The sequence below is a fragment of the Dermacentor silvarum genome, chromosome 3 (genome assembly GCF_013339745.2).
Source record: "Dermacentor silvarum isolate Dsil-2018 chromosome 3, BIME_Dsil_1.4, whole genome shotgun sequence".
NCBI classification, from domain to species: Eukaryota; Metazoa; Arthropoda; class Arachnida; order Ixodida; family Ixodidae; genus Dermacentor; species Dermacentor silvarum.
Window position 1 is genome coordinate 146,661,048 of NC_051156.1, and position 18,118 is coordinate 146,679,165.

At 44.3% G+C, this 18,118-nt stretch overlaps 2 protein-coding genes across 2 annotated transcripts in view; both read left to right on the forward strand.

The window, feature by feature from the left end:
* Positions 1–9,260: 9,260 nt before the first annotated feature.
* The window catches only part of LOC125944544 (uncharacterized), a 32,793-nt gene continuing 23,935 nt past the window's right edge, over positions 9,261–18,118 (forward strand). Inside the window, exon 1 of the mRNA XM_049665041.1 lies at positions 9,261–9,301. Within this exon, the coding sequence (XP_049520998.1) occupies positions 9,293–9,301 (9 nt within the window). The 5' untranslated portion in view covers positions 9,261–9,292. The remainder of the gene's footprint in view (positions 9,302–18,118) is intronic.
* Positions 17,764–18,118, forward strand: part of LOC125944545 (uncharacterized) — a 41,010-nt gene continuing 40,655 nt past the window's right edge. The window contains exon 1 of the mRNA XM_049665042.1: positions 17,764–17,881. Within this exon, the coding sequence (XP_049520999.1) occupies positions 17,873–17,881 (9 nt within the window). The 5' untranslated portion in view covers positions 17,764–17,872. The remainder of the gene's footprint in view (positions 17,882–18,118) is intronic.

Genomic DNA, 18,118 nt, shown 5'->3' on the forward strand with positions numbered 1-18,118 from the left:
TCGGAACTACCTGCCTTGGCAGTAGAGGATTGTCTGACGTGTCTAACAACTGAAGCGATGAAGGCAATTCTCTATCAACAGCGCGTCTAGATTCGTCTTCCATTGAAATGTTTGTTTGCACGAAATTGCACGGGTGGAGCGATTATTCCACTCACTAGGAACTGATACCACGAGCATAGCTATGCTATATGCTTATAATCATCCACTCACCAATTAATTTGCAGTCTGCTTACTAAGTCATACTCATGCGCACTCCCACTAATGGTCTTGCTCTCACCCACTGAATTATTAACGGCATTGACCTGCTGTGAATAGTAGCTTTCAGTTCACACTTACTGACCATTCTGTAACACTGTGGTCGACGGGTTATCTACCGTAGACATTACATGGCCTGCCCAACTCCATTTTTTTCCCTCTTAATGTCAATCAGAATATTGGTTGGCCCCGTTTGCTCTCTGATCCACACTACTGCTCCTCCTGTCTCTTAACGTTACACCTAACATTTTCTGTTCCATCGCTCTTTGCGCGGACTAAGTTGTTCTCGAGCATCTTTGCTAGCTTCCAAGTTTCTGTCCCATGCGTTGGCACCGGTAGAGTTCAATGATTAGACACTTATTTTCAACGACAGTGGTAAGCTCCCAGTCAAGATTTGGCAATGCCTGCCGTATGCAGTCGAACATATTTCTATTCTTCTGTAAATTTTCTTCTGATGATCAATGTCTCCTGTGACTTATTGACCTAGATAAACATACTCCTGCACAGACTCTAGAGGCTGACTGACGATCATGAATTATTGTTCCCTTACCAGGAGATTGGATATCACCTTTGTCTTCTGCATATTATTATTCAACCCCACTCTTACACTTGCGTGGTTAAGGTCCTCAATCATTTGTTTCAATTCGTCCACAAGGTTGCTGAACAGGACAATGTCATCTGCAACACGAAGGTTGCTGAGATATTCGCAGTTAACCCTCACACCTAAGCCTTCCCAGTGTAATAGCTTGAATACTTCTTATAAGCATGCAGTGAGTAGCATTGGAGAGATTGTGCCTCTTTGTCTGACCCCCTTCTTTATAGGTAACTTTCTACTTTTCTTGTATAGGACCAAGGTAGCTCTGCAATCTTTGTAGATATTTCCCAAGATATTCACGCATGGCTTCTGTGCCCACTGATTACAAAATTACTCTATGACTACTTGTATCTCTACTGAATTAAATGCCTTTTCATAATGTATGAAAGTCATAGAGAGGTTGATTGTACTCCGCAGATTTCTCGGTTACCTGGATGTGATTCATGGCGATTCATTGTGACATGGATTTGATTCATTGTAGAATATCCCTTCTTGAAGTCAGCATGTTCTCTTGGTTGATTATTGTCAAGTGTTGTCCTGATTGTGTTGGAAACAATCTTGGTGAATATTTCACACAACAATGAAAGCAAACTAATGGCCCTATAATTCTTCCATTCTTCAACGCCTCCCTTCTTAAGGATTATTTTAATGTTTGCATCCTTCCAGCTCTCTGGTGTACTTGAAGTGATGATGCATTGCTTATAAAGGGCCGCAAACTATTTAAGCATGATATAGCATGATAGTCACTCAAGTGCTGAGGCACGAGGAAATTATGCGTCTCCACACTGACCCCAATAGGGTGGCTGAATTAAGCCTCGTACCCGCAAATAGGCCTCTCCGGGATGGCCGCTGACTCGGTTTCGGTAGACGCCTGCATTGCACCTGCTCCAAAGCTGGAGCAGGGAGCAACCTCCGCTCCGTTGTGCTGCGTCGGGTTCTTTCTTAGCTCGGCCGCCACAGTATCTCGGTCTACTTTAGGCGATTCTGGAAAATCGCGTTTGTGACTACGCACAAGGAAGGTCTCCAGCGCCTGCTTAACCTTCTAATGGCTTCTGGAACAAATCTTGTCCTCGCAAGCAACGCTCTCCGGAATGGCCCCTGTTTGTAGGCCGGCGACGGCCTCGCTATTCTCACTTTCTATCTCTAAGGGTTTCGCCACCTCGCACTTTTCGTGCTCTTCCTTTACTGACGTGGTTCTCAGTGGCCTCCTAAAAAAGAAACTTTGTGCTCGTCAGGTAATCGCTCTCAGCAGAAATACCGAAATGACGAAACAATACCTCCATAGCCAGATCGTATTTCTTGAAGTCGTCATCAGAAAGGCTAGCTAAACAACCGGATAGGTTACAGGGAGACACGCCCAACAACCCACGGGCCGAAAAATCACGGTCAAGCTCAACCTGCGCGGAAACCTTCTCGAAAAGGCACGAAAGCTTTATATGTTTTCACCATCTTTGAATACCCGCAGCCTAGGTCACGCTTGTTGCCCTCTAAAGTGTTAGATTTCCTTCAGAATTCTTGCATCCTAATTGTGTGCTCTTCCTTTTCGCGCTTTCTATGATTTTGTTCCTGCTCTCACTTTCTCTTCCCTTTTGCGTTCGCGTTTCCTCTGGTACTCAACCATTTCCTGCTTTGTAGTGTAGTCTTTCTTTTCGCGTTCCGGTTTACTCTGGTCCTGAATATTCCCCAAGCCTCCACGATCCGCTTCATCATCGCTGCCGCTTGCCTCTATCGCATCGATGACCTCCGCCTTTCTTAGGTGCTTACCACAATCAATCCCGAATTCCCCGCATATCGCGTTTAGTTCCGTTTTGCGCAACTTCCTCCAATCCATGGATACCTCTATTGTAGTAAACGCCGTGTTGCAAGGTTAGTACAAAAAAGAAGAACGAAGAAAGAAAACGTAGTCATGAACAGCAAATATATATATATATATATATATATATATATATATACACGCTTATACACACACACATATATACACTTACACACCCACATATATATCAGGGCAGAAAACAAGACACCACGAAGTGATTCAAAATGCCATTGTACGACACAGCGCGCCTACGTGCATATAGTAGCTAGAAAGCCTTGTTTGTTAACTTGGCGATGAAGGTTTGCAGTGATGTGCAGGTGACAACGTCATCAGGCAACAGATTCCATTCACATATTGCCTGTGGAAAAAATGAGTACCTGAATATGTCGTTGTGAAGTCTGTATTCTGTTAAGTGCTTGGTGTGTTTTGTTCGAGAACTACATGTATTTGTCTGCTGTAAGTAGTCACTCGCATTGATTTTCATACTACCATTAAGAAGAAGGAAAAGAAACTTAAGAGGAAAAGGAACTTTTGCCGACACTTTCCTCAAGGAATTAGTGTAGAAGCAACGTCACTTTCGACAATGCTTCTAGCACCCTTGTTACCAGGAAGAACCACGTTAAGCCTGGCATGCTTCTCCGCAGTTTGAAGGTTTTTGCTCGGGTAAAAATGTAATTCAGTCGTGAACTCAAATAGTTGGGATCCGCAAAATAAACCCTTCCTAAATCCATGTTGGCTTGTAAAAAGAAGTTAATATGCTCTAAACGGTCGCAAATATGGGAGGCCATGATACGCTCTAACAGCATACAACAGATAGAAGTTAGTGAAATGGTTCTGTAATTCAGAGGGGAACTTCTATTGCCAATTTTAAAGATTAAAACGGCCTTCGCGATGTTTCAGTCTCAGGGAAATTAGGTGAGTATTTTATACTCACCTAATTTTTGTACTCACCTAATATTTTGTACTCACCTGAACGCAAGCTAAGTGGTTTATAATTCTTCAAGTCTGTATTGTATCCCTTCTTGTGGATCAGTATTATTTTGGTATTCTTCCAGCCCTCTGGCACACTTGAAATCGCCAGGCATTGGGTAGCAAAGGCTGCAAGCTTTTCAAGCATAATCACTCCTCCATGTTTGATTAATTAAATTGACTCTCATTCTTTCTCCTGCCGCTTCGCCCCGGCACATGCCTTGCAAGGCCCTTGTAAATTCAACGCTAGTAATAGAAGAAGCCTCTGTGTCCTGTTCATTGCCAGTTGCATTGAAGGGTATGTGGCTGCAATGGGAGCTGTACAGGTTGTTCTAGAATTCTTCTGCTGGTTTTACTAGGTCATCGAAATTGCTGATGACATTACCCTGCTTATTTTTCACTGCATTCATCGCGACCTGTCTTATGGCAAATTTTATTCTAAATCATTTCATGCTGCGGCCATTTTTTACGGCTTCTTCAATCTGTCCGAAGTTATGATGTCAAATATAGTTTACTTTCTACTTGTTTATGAGTTTTGACTGTTCAGAAAATTCTATCCGATGTCTTGAATTCGACACTTTCACGCTTTTTTGTTTATTTGTAACGTAATTTGTTGCTTGGGAAAGCTTACCTACTTGGTGTCTTAGCTCCAGCTTCATTTGCTGCTTGTAAAATCAGCCTAGTTACGGGTTCATTCACTTCCCCTATGTTATCTTCATCTTCCTGTTCTGAAGCTGCATATAAAGCTGCAGCACCACCCTGAATTCACCTGCTTTCACCCTTACTGCATCTAGGCTGGCCTGTTTCTGCTTGACTAGTCCAATTCCCGTGACTGCGCATCCAGAAGAAGGTATTCATTATTCGGAGTCTATTCCTTTCCACTCCTATATACTGTTATAGGCTGCTATAGTACGCTAGGCCTTTTGTATAGTACATTCGCATCCTGCGTCACTGTTTTCAAGCGAAGCTTGTATTGCCTCACAAGTGTCGGTGGCGGTGGTGGTGGTGGTGTCACGCAAGAACCGTATCGAAAGCCTGTCGAAAACTCGCGTCTCGTTCACTTGGTATGTACCAAAATCGGCATGGAAGGGTACGAATGTATGACTATCGTGACTGATAGGTTCTGACATCTATAACATCACATGCTCGTCAGTTGCGTCACGATTAACGATAATAAAATCACGTGTGGGGCATACCCGCATTGGATACGCGGGGATGAACCAGGGGTATGCGGGTATGAGCCAGAGAAAAGAAAGAAGGAAACAATTAAACAAAGAAAGAGAGAAAGAGAGAGAAGGAAAGAGAAAGAAATCGCATGTGGCTCCAACCATCTGTACGGGGTGTGTGGGCGTGCGTTTCAGCAACGGCGCCGCGAACTCGCTTGGGAAAAGGCTCGTCATCGAAGTGCCGATTCTAGCGTAGGGGCTTCTGAAGCCCAGGCGAAACGTCAGCGAAGAGCCGCCGACCCTGAGTTTAGGGCAAACGAAGCGGAACACCTGTGACAGCGTCGTCTTACCGCCACGTTTCACTTACCCCCGTTTTCCCGACAGGGGAAGGGCTAGTGATTTTTATTGTTATTGAAACGTTCGCCTATGACGTTCACAGGTTGACCTCTAGATCTGGCTCCATAGGGGAATCTGCTCGCTCGCACGAGTCGCTCGCCACTGTGAATTTGATCCAAGGAGTGACCGTGCCTTCAAGAATAGGGGCATCAGATGGAGCTTGTGTTAACACAGCAAGGTCACTTAAATAATAATCGTGTGTTTGTGCAATTATTTTCATTGCTGTATAAGCATTAAATGAATACAACAGCTGGTCAATTCCTGTGGGACAGCGGTCAAGAAGCCACGACAGGTATTACAACTGACTGCTCGCGACGCACGGAGAAACAAATACGGCCCGCTGTTCTGTGTGTTTCTGCATCTGTACGAGTGTTCATCTTGGACCGCATCGCAACCTCGTGCCCTTTTATGTTACCCACCCTGGTAGCTCGATGACTATAGCGTAGTGCTGCTGACCACGAGGTCGCGGGTTGAATCCCGGCCCTGCTGCCGCATTCCGATGGGGGCGGAATGCAAAAACGCTCGTGTACCCTGCATTGGGCGCACGTTGAAAATCCGTGGTGGTCAACATTAAACAGGAGTCCCACACTACGGCATTCTTCATAATCATATCACGGTTCTGGCACGTAAAACCCCCGAATTTAGTCATTTTATGTGTTTGGAACTCGTTACACGCATACGTATAGGGACTCAGTTCAGTGTTTGGTGCAGCCTATCTTTGATTTATATTTTTATATGTTACGGTATGTCTCTAACTATACGGGAATTTATGTACTCTATTAAGTAACTCCGCTCCAGATTTTCGGAACCTGCGCCGTTATTTCGTCTTTCACATTGTGTTGTTTTAAAAGCACTAGCCGTCACTATTACACGTGACTAAATATCTTTCGTTTATTATTCATTTGATCAAAATAAGGACCGTCGGTGCGGTGCATAGACTTTCAGTGACCTCCAGCGACTGCCCGTTGCAAGAATGTTCCACTGTACACAGGAAGCTTGCGCGGCAGCCAAAACGATCGGTTTTGCTTGCCGTAGTTGTTTTCTTTTATTTATTTTTTTTCGCAGACCGAGCGCGTCGACTTTCACTCCCAGCACTTATTTTGAATACAAAATCAGGCTTTTTACGACAGCTATTTCTTACTTTAGCGTAAGCTCGCTTACGAAATTCAAGGCCACCGATGTTACGATCATCCGTACCACGCAAGTATATGGCTGTTCAGTCAAATAGGGAAAATAAAACTGGTTGCTATCATCGCGCAAAAGCAGCGCGACTTCTTTCGCTGCGCCATTCCACGGTTGTGTCAGCGCTCGTGAAAGCCAGAAACCAGCAAAGGCAAACGCTGTTTTGGAACACGTAAACACCTAATAAACCTAATAAAACGACCACGCATCGGTAAATTTACTGCGCCACGGAAAAAAAAACTGTGTTTCTAAGCTGTTTCTGCACCGGAAGCCTCTGCGACGCCATATCTATATCGTCGATACAGGGTTTACTTCACAAAGCCTACTACACTGTTAGCGAGCGCGGTTGCCCGTGGAACATGCAAAATGAAATATAAATTTTTTTTCCAACAGTGCTGTTCTAACCAGTCAAGGGACGGCCTGCATTAAAGCACAAGGCCGATGGCTTCATCACGTGCTGTGGCGATCGCAGCATCATTTTACGTCACCCTGCTATGACACAGGGGGCGTTGCACCACGAGCCGCGCGGCGTCGTGCCACTTGGGTAATGAGGCGAACTTAAAGAATAATTTGACTCTAGTTGTCTTGATCAACATGCACATGATGAAATGTACAAACACGAACTACTTGATATTTATGGCGATGTCCATCAAACTTCTCCTACATAATTTGCAAATAAATAGTTATTCTATAGGGGTGTGCGAATATTCGAAACTGTCGAATAACGAATCGAATTGTGTCCTATTCAATTCGGTCTTCGAATCGAGTATAACTATTAGTAAATGCGAGTAATTTTAAGAATACGTTTGTAATACTTCAAAATGTCAACTGCGCCAAATAAACATAAAATTGGCAAAAGTACGTTAAATTTTCACTCCCGCTGGGGCGTAGTGTAGACATATATAAACATGAGAACTTGCGTAGTGGAGCAGGCCGCGTCACTTAGGTAACCATACTTTACAGGCAGTACAGCGATCATTCGCAATCTCTGACGAGCCCTGTGCAAGCGTAGAAGCTACTTGTTTGCTCCCAATGCTTCATTTGCTCTTTAAATAAGGAACGCTTCGTAACATACAATGTATTGACAGAAACTTGCAAATTTTAAGAATACTGGGATGTGAACATCATTTTATAATAATTGTGATAATGGCTATTCATTATTAATAAAATATTCGGAAACTACTCGACATTCGATTCGGTTCGATTTGGTTCTGAGGCTATTTCATGCGCATGTGATTCGGTCTCCCAAATCGCTATTCGTCCACCCCTATTTGCTCGATGTAAATATTTTATTGTTGAATCAATTGCTTTCAAGTTTTAAATACCCGTTTGTCATGAAGTAGATGATCGGAAGTAAATAAGGTTAAACATTTTCTAGGCTTTTTCTTATTTTCTTATTAGTCTGCTCGGGATAAAAGAAAACACTGCAACCAAAAACCGACTCGGCTACCCGCTTGCGTGCCACAGCACTGATAGTCTCAAACACGCGGCAAACCAACCAATTTCTCCCGTGTAAGGGGTCATTTTGAGCAAAGATATGACACGACGCCTTGTTTGTACTCATATATATATATATATATATATATATATATATATATATATAGTTATATATAGTTATAGTTATATAGTTATATGATGAGATGGACTGCTTAGGTGCACGCGCTTCCCGAAATCTTCACTTCGGTGCATGCATGTTGTTGTTTATTGTACGGAGCACATTCCGCTATATTTTGTATCACAATAATTTGCATGATAAGTGAAAATTATTATGTCAACTTCCCAAGTATTACCTTAGGCCAGAACTTCCACTCAGAAGCCTGGTAGAGCGTACTGTAGTAAACATCCAATTACGCAGCTTTTAACTTCCTACTTGTTAAAGATTTTCTTTCTCCTTCCCCAAAAAAGCCCCAGACATATGAAAAAAAAAAACATTACGTGGCGTGGCATGCTCTCTTGCGCGCCGTCATTGCAGCGCTCTCAAACGTGCTGTGTATGAATGAACAATGCATTTTACCTGACGTGCATCCTCTTAAAAATTGGCAGGGCGGCAACGCAGGCGTTGGGCCACGCGATTTATGCCACAGATGAGTCTTTCTGCCAGCGGTTCATGATCGATAGCGATAAGCAGGTCACGCAGTACACTACGCTTAATCCCCTGTTCATACGCGGAGGGTCACGCTAATTCGACGTCGACTGTGCATGCCGTGGTGTATGTAGCATGCATAATGCAGCGCAAAAAGTATTAATACACATCTAGGTTGCTAAGGAAGGCGATTGATATAACACACGTGTCGCTGAAAGTGTGCTGACCGCGGCCGGCTACGGCGACAAGAAGGCAGATGTCACCAAGCATACGGCGACCACTGACCAGGCGATCGAGGAGATAGCGCCCCCCGAACGAAAGTTCAAGGCGAGACGCCGCTTAGGCCTTCTCGAGTGTGAACGAACCATGTAAGCTCTCGCGCCACGAACCCGAATGTATCAAGTTTCCACTCTCACTACTAGTATACATATATATATATATATATATATATATATATATATATAGAGAGAGAGAGAGAGAGAGAGCAATAGTCGGAAAACCGCCTAGGCCCCCTCAATATATTCCTGTTGCTTACATTTTGATGCAAATGCACACTCGCAAGTCCTCATTCGCCAATGAAAGTTAGGAGGACTTCCGCTAATGTGAATGCTGGATTAGATGCTTTAAAGCAAACACAAGTCGCGTGAGAATGCGAGAACATAAGCATCTTCCCCTTCTCCACAAAGTCGTGTGACGGAAAAAAAAAACACAACAAAATATCAAGAAAGCGTAGCTTTCAGCGTCACGAATGCTCAGTATAAAAAGAGACCGAGCATCCCAGTTCAGGCATCACTTCTTCAAGCTCTTAACAGCAACGTAGGAACGAATCGACCATGAACGCCGTAAGCATTTCGTCTTTATTTGATTTCCTGTCAGCGTGAAAATTCACCTTCAGTTACCTTAAAATCCTGAGGGGCCTCCACATTACTGATGAGGTGTAATTACTGTTGTGAAATAATCATCGTGTATTGCTGCCTTCCTTAAAAAAACATGTGCCCTTTAGAAACATCTACTGATACGAAACTCTGTTAATAATGTATTGAATCTTGTCTCACAGCAAACTTAACTCAGTGACTGCCTTGCCATGTAGCACACAAGTCTTTTATTTCTGCTATAGCATTGAGGTAAAACATTCTTGAGGTTAGAACTCGACGACGTATTCCCATACACCACCTTTGTAGAGTTCAACATCAGCTTTCCTATCACTTTGGACTATTCGCCATCGACTTCGTCTGAATGCCACATTCACCAATAGCTACCTATTGCGTCTTGGATTGACCACCAACTTGTTTTGCCATAACTGGGGTGCATTAGAACATGTAGAACACATCCTGTTAGAATGCAGTTTACTGAGACGATAGAACTAGGGATTTCGCTAGAATGATTCCTCTTTTCCAAGAACTAGATTTGGGAAGAATACTAGTTCCTATGTCTTATCCTACAATTCCACGGCAAGCTTTAAAATGTCTTTCTTATATTTCTTGAAGGCAATGGCTTAATTGACATGCTATACAATACAAGCTCTCGCACCCATCACTTTTGTCTCCCAGTAAATACCTTGATCGCGTGTTTCCATTTTTTTTTTTTCGCCCCCCTCCTCCTAGGGCCTTTCTGTCACCGAGGCCCTTCCCTATGCAGAGTAGCATGTTGGCGCCTACTTATACGCGGACAGAATTCGCTTTACTTCAATAAAGAGCCTTCTCGATCTCTACTAAACCATTCCCACTAACAGACACATCACATAAGTCCAAATATACATCGATAAGCTTGCATGTGTTGACAAAATTCTATCCCTTTTCAAACATACTCATGTACTACTACTTCTGCTCCTGGCGAAGTGCCTAATTAGGCAAACTTCCTGCTCGCACCAACTACTTGCTAGCTATCTCCATCTGCTTGCTAGCTATCTCTTGTTCAAATGGCCCAAACAGTCAGCTCCATTCTGTTAAAAGAGTGAATCAAACTGGGTATCTTAATTCACAAATTAAAGATTTCTACAACCGGAGCTGTTGAAACGCGGACTGCACGAGCTGCCCCTCAGAATCATTAGCAAGAACACAAAAGCCACCCTTATCGCGTCTTTGCAACTGTTCACAAAGCGATGCGAGTAGAGAAGGAAAATCCAAGGCGTGCACAATGACCTCACTCGCTTGGTTACTGTACGGGTAGAGAAGGGAAAAGGAGGGAGCAAAGATAAAAAAAATAGAGCGCACAAACCCGCAGATGAAAGTTCCCGCATTTGAAGTGAGAACGTCAGTAATATAAAAGTGTGCACGTACTTGATTACGTAGTGAGACGCAATTCCGCGCAGGTGCTGTGCCTGTTCGCCGCTCTGCTGGGCAGTGCCCTTGCCGTGCACCTCCCTACGTACGGCGTGCCGGTGGGTGCTGGATACCCCTACGTCCCTGCTGTCACGACGGTGCACGGTGCCCCCGTAGCCGCCGTGCACGGTGTCCACAGCGTGGTGCCGGTCGCTCCCACCGTCCACAACGTCGCCACCCCGTACGGCTACCGCACCACCGGCGTCAGCTACAGCCACAGAGTCGACGCCCACCCGCTGAAGCTGCGCTACGTGTACGGAGTCGCACCCTACGGCCTCAGCTACAGCTATGGTCTGAGTCCCTACGGCTACGCTCCTATCCTGAAGAAGTGGTAAGCACCGAAAAATTAAGTCCACTGAAAGTCCCCTCATTCATTCGAGGGCATATTCCGTGGTCATAATAAGAGTATACGTATGAAGTCGGCTTAACGCAATCTGTAACGCAAACTGCATAAAGGTTATTGAATGCAGAATTGAAATCTTTATGTCTGAAAGTACCTGTCATGGTAGAAAATGTTAGGCAGTTGATTATATAGCATTGCTTGTTCTATAACAGGCACTGTTAAATTTATTGATCTGTCAGGCATTGTTTGGTGTTGTCTCAGCTTGCTTAGACTATGCGTGCACACATATGAACCAATCTTCTGTTATTAGACTTTTCCGTGCGCCTAAACATATATAATACTAGAAAGTTAGCGGTGGCGATTAGCTGCAAAGCAGCATTTTTCGTTACAATATATTTCGGACATATTCCAACTCCTATCGTAATGGCTGGCTTTACAAAATCAGGCAAGCCTAATTTTACCTTACATAAAGCGACAGTATACAGAAAGCTTGACTCTTGGACCTTTCATTTTCTTCCAACCTGGCAATGTGTTTTATTTGTGTTAAGAGGTCCTGCTCATTGTGCATCGTCTTATTTTTATTTTTTGTCCATGCAGAAGAAATCACAACTGACACGACAGCAACAAGGCCCACTTTCGGAATGACCGACACAACCCAACGCCAAAAGAAAATACTCTCGTTCCTGTTATGATTGTTGTTGCATGGACGAATGGCTGAAAAATAAAAGCACAAAAAAGGAAATCTACTCATCTCAGCAGTTTTTTTTTTTCAACTTTAAATCTGCCTCTTCGTTCGGGATCAGAATTATGCTGCATCAGGTTTTTCCTCTGCCTCAATACTGCATTTATTCGGCTGGTGGGGCCTCTTTTTCCGAACAGATATATTAACTTCACGCTGAGTGACATACCATTCCCTTACCTGATCGAGAGACCCGTTAGAGTACATATTGTCATAACACCTTTTATGCCATTAGGAAAATTTGAATGAAGAGGTTTCCTTAGACTAAAATACTCCTGGCCTTAGTCTGAACATATTCGCAAAGCGTAAAGTTTGTAAAACATCCGGCGTATGTCCCGAAATTGAGGCTTTAACATAAAACACGTGCACATTGAGATTTTACTTTGCCACGGAGTGACTGCATTACTGAAAAAAGATTCGGACGAATGCAAACAAGCGGAGTACATGGCTAGAAAGAAGGGAAAAGAAGAACAAAGAAGGACCGTATAAGCAAGAGTAGCATATAATTAAGTGCAGTCGTGTACAAACTCGTAGATGCTGCTATCACATGTGACGATGCTTGCGTGCAGCGTTTCTACTTGCTGTTGTATACAAACTTACTTTCTAAACCACAAACTGGACATGATTCGAAGGTGCTTCAGCTTTTACACGGTCCCACTAAAAGTAACACAGCAGAGCCGCTTGATAAAACAGGCACTGCACTTACGGAATGCTCCACGGAGATTCTTAGCTTGAGTATTTGCTCCGAAACACCCCCTCAACATCAGTGCTTACAACTGTTAGCTGAGTTATATGCCATAAGATTATGCCGATCCAACACACACATTGAAATCTATGTGAAATCGTAGCGTTTGTGAATCGGTTAGACGAATGCGATAAAGCTAAACTTGAGGCGGTATAATCATCTGTATTGACATTCTATACAACGTGTAATTCCATGGAACGTTTGTTTAGGCACTACACCGTGCACAAACTATGCCGAAATACAAACATAATTGCATGCAAATGCACACAGTGGGACGTGGACACAGCCATGCCACGCGAACGAAGGCGATGTTTCATGTTTGTCGAAGGAAACATGGTAAGGCCAGTGTCTACAGAGAGAATTGAGATGCAAAATACAATGGTAAAGGTTCACTCTAATTGACACGTTACATTCTAATTCTTTGCGCGAACATGCTCTCACACATGTTATGTTGTGTGACGTCACGTGTGCCTTAACTGTCTCATATAGCTACTTGTTGTAGGCACGACAGTCGTCTAACTTGCATTTCGAGTCTAACGCTTACTATCAATATTGCGTAATGGTTCCTGACTAAAACTTTCTTTCGATGCGATATAGCATAGCTCTTAGTCCTACATCACCTGCATGCGTAGTACATTGAGAGCCGTTTCAAAAAGAGAGAAAGCGCCCGTGTGTGACTACACACGGGCACGCTGCTGTGGAGACGTCACAGTCACATACGTAGGACGTTAGCTGTGCTAAGCTCTGGCCTAGCCTTTAGACATCAAACATTTTGAGAACTAACGGCTTCCACTTCTTCAGCCACGCATTTGAATACGTTTGTAGGTATGCTGTGAGTATATTCGCCACAGCCCAAGTGCTTGGCATGCGAACAAAACAATGGCTAATAACAACAGTACACAAAAACGAAGACAAAGGAAGCGAAGACACAACACCAGCGCTCGTTCCGTTGTATCTTCGCCTTGCTTCGTCAATTGTTTTCATTGCGCTCTTGTTCTTAGCCATGAACCCTTGCCAACTCGCCCAGATTTCTGTGCTCTTCAGATCGAAACAATTCTTATCACTGTTTACTTGAGCGTACCAATTAAATCAACCAGAAAGGTCGCGCTTTCACTAGCATTGTTTGTTATGTTGTTGTTTTTTTTCACACGCGCGTTACAAAGCAATTCCCGCTGCTTGTCCTGCTGCAGTCATATTGAAGAGCCGGAAAGGACTATGGCGGCAACATGGGGTTCGTAAGAACAGTATGCTTGCCCCACTAGTGCGGTTGCATAGGTTCCGCTCCATTCGCATCTTTGCTCGTGGCCCATATCCGAAACATGGAGGCCACAGCAGAAAGGGCGGAAACATACAGCTTCCAACACCGAGCCCTCGTAACCTCAATAGTCCTTTTTCTAATCATCGTTGTAAACTACAGCATCGCATTCCCGCGCCAGTTAGTGATCATCCTGCAAAATCAGTTTGACAACGGCTCCAGATTACAAGCGATGTCTTCCTCGAGCGAGGTGTAGACGCATACAAGCCACCCCGTCCAATAATTAGGCGATGTGCCAGCGTGACCTACTCTTACTTTAGCGAAGAGGCGAAGTTGCTTCATGACGCTCTAAATCTGCATGTTGTTCTTAGTGCCCGCTTAGTCACAACCGCACCAAACCAATTTATGTAATCGAGAATTTCTGTGGACGCACTGAACTTCTCAAACAGTCCGAAATGTGCGCATTCGCTCGCGAAGGCCAACAGTGGAAGGAGTGTTACCATCTACCAGTCCCTTAGCGGTGATTAATACTGGAGGCCCTTGCACGTGATCTGTTATTGCTGCATCATCTGCATGCGTAGCACATCGAGAGAAGTTACAAAGAAAGAGAAAGCAATAAATAGAAAGTAGAGAGTTTAACCTACACTAAGCTCGATTGACTACACTGCACAGGGGGAAGTGGAAGCGGGGGAAATGATGCAAATGAGAAAGTCAGTTGTCGATCTGGTCTGACTTCTGATTTAAGCAATATCTGTTTGTCCCCAGTTTTCGCTTTTTCGCGTTCCTCATTTGTTTCTGTCATTAGTATCTGTGTGTGCAAACACCCGATTCATGTCTCAGACCCCATTGCAGCAGGTACGTGCCGTGTTTCGAAGGCTCGTCGTAATCGTCATCGTCGTCATTGTTCACTGGAGTCACCGACGTAAGAGAATTTTCAGCGCCGTGTCATCGGAGTGCTTGTTCGCGCCGACCGCTTGCATTGAGCAATCGCAGCAACGGTCATCTGCAATTGGGCTGTCTGATAATTACGTGGTCTCTAGATCTTGTTCACTGAGAAAGGTTTTTTGCCTGGCGGGTTTAAAACAGTGTGGAGGGCAATGCTTTCTTCTTCAAAGGATGTCGCGGTCGAGCAAAAGGTGCTCTTAGTTTCCTCTATACCACAGGCACTGCGATCGGGGATATTGGTTATACTTATCGCTTATCACCTACTTATTATATTATTTAACTTAGTGCCGCTGTTACTGCAAAGTTTGGTCGTAAGTATGGTTATTGTGAGCAGCATATCTCGAAAAGTGTCATTAAGTAGCCCTCAGTGAGACACTCCAAAGTAATAGTACCCAAAAGCAGCTTAAAGCAAAGCGCACACACTTCAATAGACAGTTTTAGCAGGCCGTCTCTTACGTTCCGATGTGCTCAGATCAGACCTTGTCGTATTAATCTCTCCCTGTCTCTCTGTCTCTCTGCTCAGATTTCACCCACTGAGGTAATTCATAGAACTACGTAATATAATATATTTGATAAACGCGTCTTGTCGATATGTGAATAACCTGCGTTAACAAAAGGAACATGAAGCCATGTGGATGAACCCTCTCGCTCCTCGCAAACGCTTTAATAGCGGAGTGACGAAAGCGTTTTTCATGAGCGTTCCTGATAAGAGGTTCTGTGGAAACTCCTCGCAAATTCCTGCCTGAGCCTAAACGCTCAGCAAAATTTCTCTAATGTTGATATCTCTACGGCTCTCAAATCACTTACAGAAATTATAGCAGGGACTTAAACAAGAGGCAGAACCATTGATTACGATGATGATGATGACAATGATGCTGATGTTAATTACAGCCGGCTCTCGCAGCGAACGCTGCCAATCTCTCAAGCGCTAAAGTGCAGTTGGCAAAACATCTTCCGCGAAAGTGTTGCCTGCCATGGCCTTGGAAAAACATGCGCAGATTGCTACATTCACCGAACGCGCGTGGAGCGAAAAATCTGCACCAGTTTCGAAGCGCCGTCTGGCTCTTAACTGCACCTTGCCACAGGAGCATGAATTATATGCCCAGTTGCGATGCAGCAGCTAAAGCTTTCATTTCCATTTCCCTTATGGTATGGTAGTACATAAGTCGTACATAACAAAATTTATGGTGAAGATGGAACACTATGCATGGAATGTCACAGCCAACCCGGTTTCGAACTTGTATTTAAAAACAAAATAACATGCCTATGCCAATGTTATCAAGTATAGGTCATGGAAGCTGTAACCTAGAGAGAACCTTTTCAGGCACACAATGATTTCCAAGTAAACTCTTTAGAAGATTTGGAAGGGGTGAATAAGGTTCGTTTCTCGCCTTGCTGAATCCGACCATCCCTGTGGACTGTTATCTATGGTGAAAGCAAGAGGGGTAAAAGGTATGCTGAGATTGTGGGGCGTGGGAGCTAAAACGACACCTCCAGGCTCGCTTTCGCGAGATACCTAAGAAGCCAGTCCACCACGTGCATGTAGTGGTGTAATTCTCCCTCCGATGCGCCCAATCCTCTTCGGGTGAATGCTGTCTAGAAGCTTTGCGATGTACTGCAGTTTGTTGTTTAGCAAATGCTCGGGTTTTTCATAATAAACAAAGAGTGATGACCTTCACGGGGGTGGCTGTTGCTAATGGCGTATTTTACTTTCATGTCCGTGGCTGCTGTTGAAGCAGCTCTTCTTGGTTTGGAGGAGAAAAGTCTCGCAGAAGTGACTGCAGTGTGTGTGACACCTGTAGGCCATCCAGCATAAGCGGCGATAAATTATGGCCGTGGTCTTCATGTTGGACGTTCCGTTGTATACCTTCACCGTCTTCATCCCCTACTTGTAGTTGTATTCGCCGATGTCGAGATCTGGCGTTGATTCTGCTTCGAGTTTATGCTGGCATCAGTCGATTCCACTGAATACATGCATTCACCGAATACCGCTAAAACTTTGAAACGCTTTTTCGCCGGCTACACCAGCTCGTGCCCATTCTGCCAATGTGCGACTCCTATTATGTAATTAGATGCAAACTTTACCGTTCTACTGAATACAATAACAATCTCACCTAGGTCTACTGAAATTTTGCAAAGTTTCGTTGCGTTACGTTTACTCGTACACGCAGAAATCATTTGAAATCGCCCACCCACACACAAGACGAGGAGGACGGGAAAGAGAGAGCACACGTATAAAGAGGGTGAAACACCGTACATGAAACACCGTGAAGCCGGAGGAAGGAAAGAGGCAAATTGTGAACAAACACCCCACAGCGGTCTCTAAAACAAATTCTGCTTAGCAAGCAACAGCCCGTAAGAAAAAACGCGAAACGCGGTCGTAAAAGCACGCGTCGGGTGAAGGTGTGTCGACACCAATTTCCGGTGACATTTGCGGGCGACACGGAGATTGCGGTGAGATACAGGGTCGACGTGGGGTCTGCCGACTAACCGCAGACCCTTGAGACGATGAGGAGATAACGCCTCAGCACGGAGTTCAATGCAAATAGACGCGCTGCCTTGCATGAGACGAGATGAAGCAAGTAGTACAGCTTTCGCACGATCTTCATCAAAGCAGCGTCGTGATTTCCTTTTTTACGCTTTATCTTTAGCTTTTGACCATGTTGGCGATTAACACAGCAACGCACAAGGATAAGATATTTGAAGCTATGTTTAGCACATGTCCCCGGGATACTGAATGCACGCGGCTGTCGCAACAAAAAGCCGGCTCCATGTTTTTCACTCTTCATAATCACTGCTGTCGCGAGTTTCTGCTAAAATAAAGGCAAAAGCAGCATTCGGAATTACCTTCGTAGTCGCGTGCCGCATATGGGCACTAGTAACACTAAATATTTCGATTATTTGCATAAATGTTGCCCAATACCTTTCAGGGAGTATCTATGAAGGAAGGATGAAACACTCGTGACTAGTAATGCAACTTACAGTGGGTATAAAAGGACCTACGGTCTTCCTATCGAGTCACAACTTCTTCCAGCACCGAGCAGCTGCGAGATATCAAGTCAACCATGTTCGCTGTGAGTAACCATGACCCTTCTCACATGAGATTCGAACTTCACCTTGTTTCGAGGTGACTCATCGTCTTCGAACTTCCAAAATTCCCGAACCTTTCCTTTTATTTTCAGCCAGTTAACTGTTCTAGCAACGTTTAAGGTAGCTACCGTTCAGACGATATTCCGTCGTCGCCAAAACATTGTCGTCATCACAGCTACAGTAGGGCTGTGGGTAAAGATATGTGCCTTTGACACAGTCGA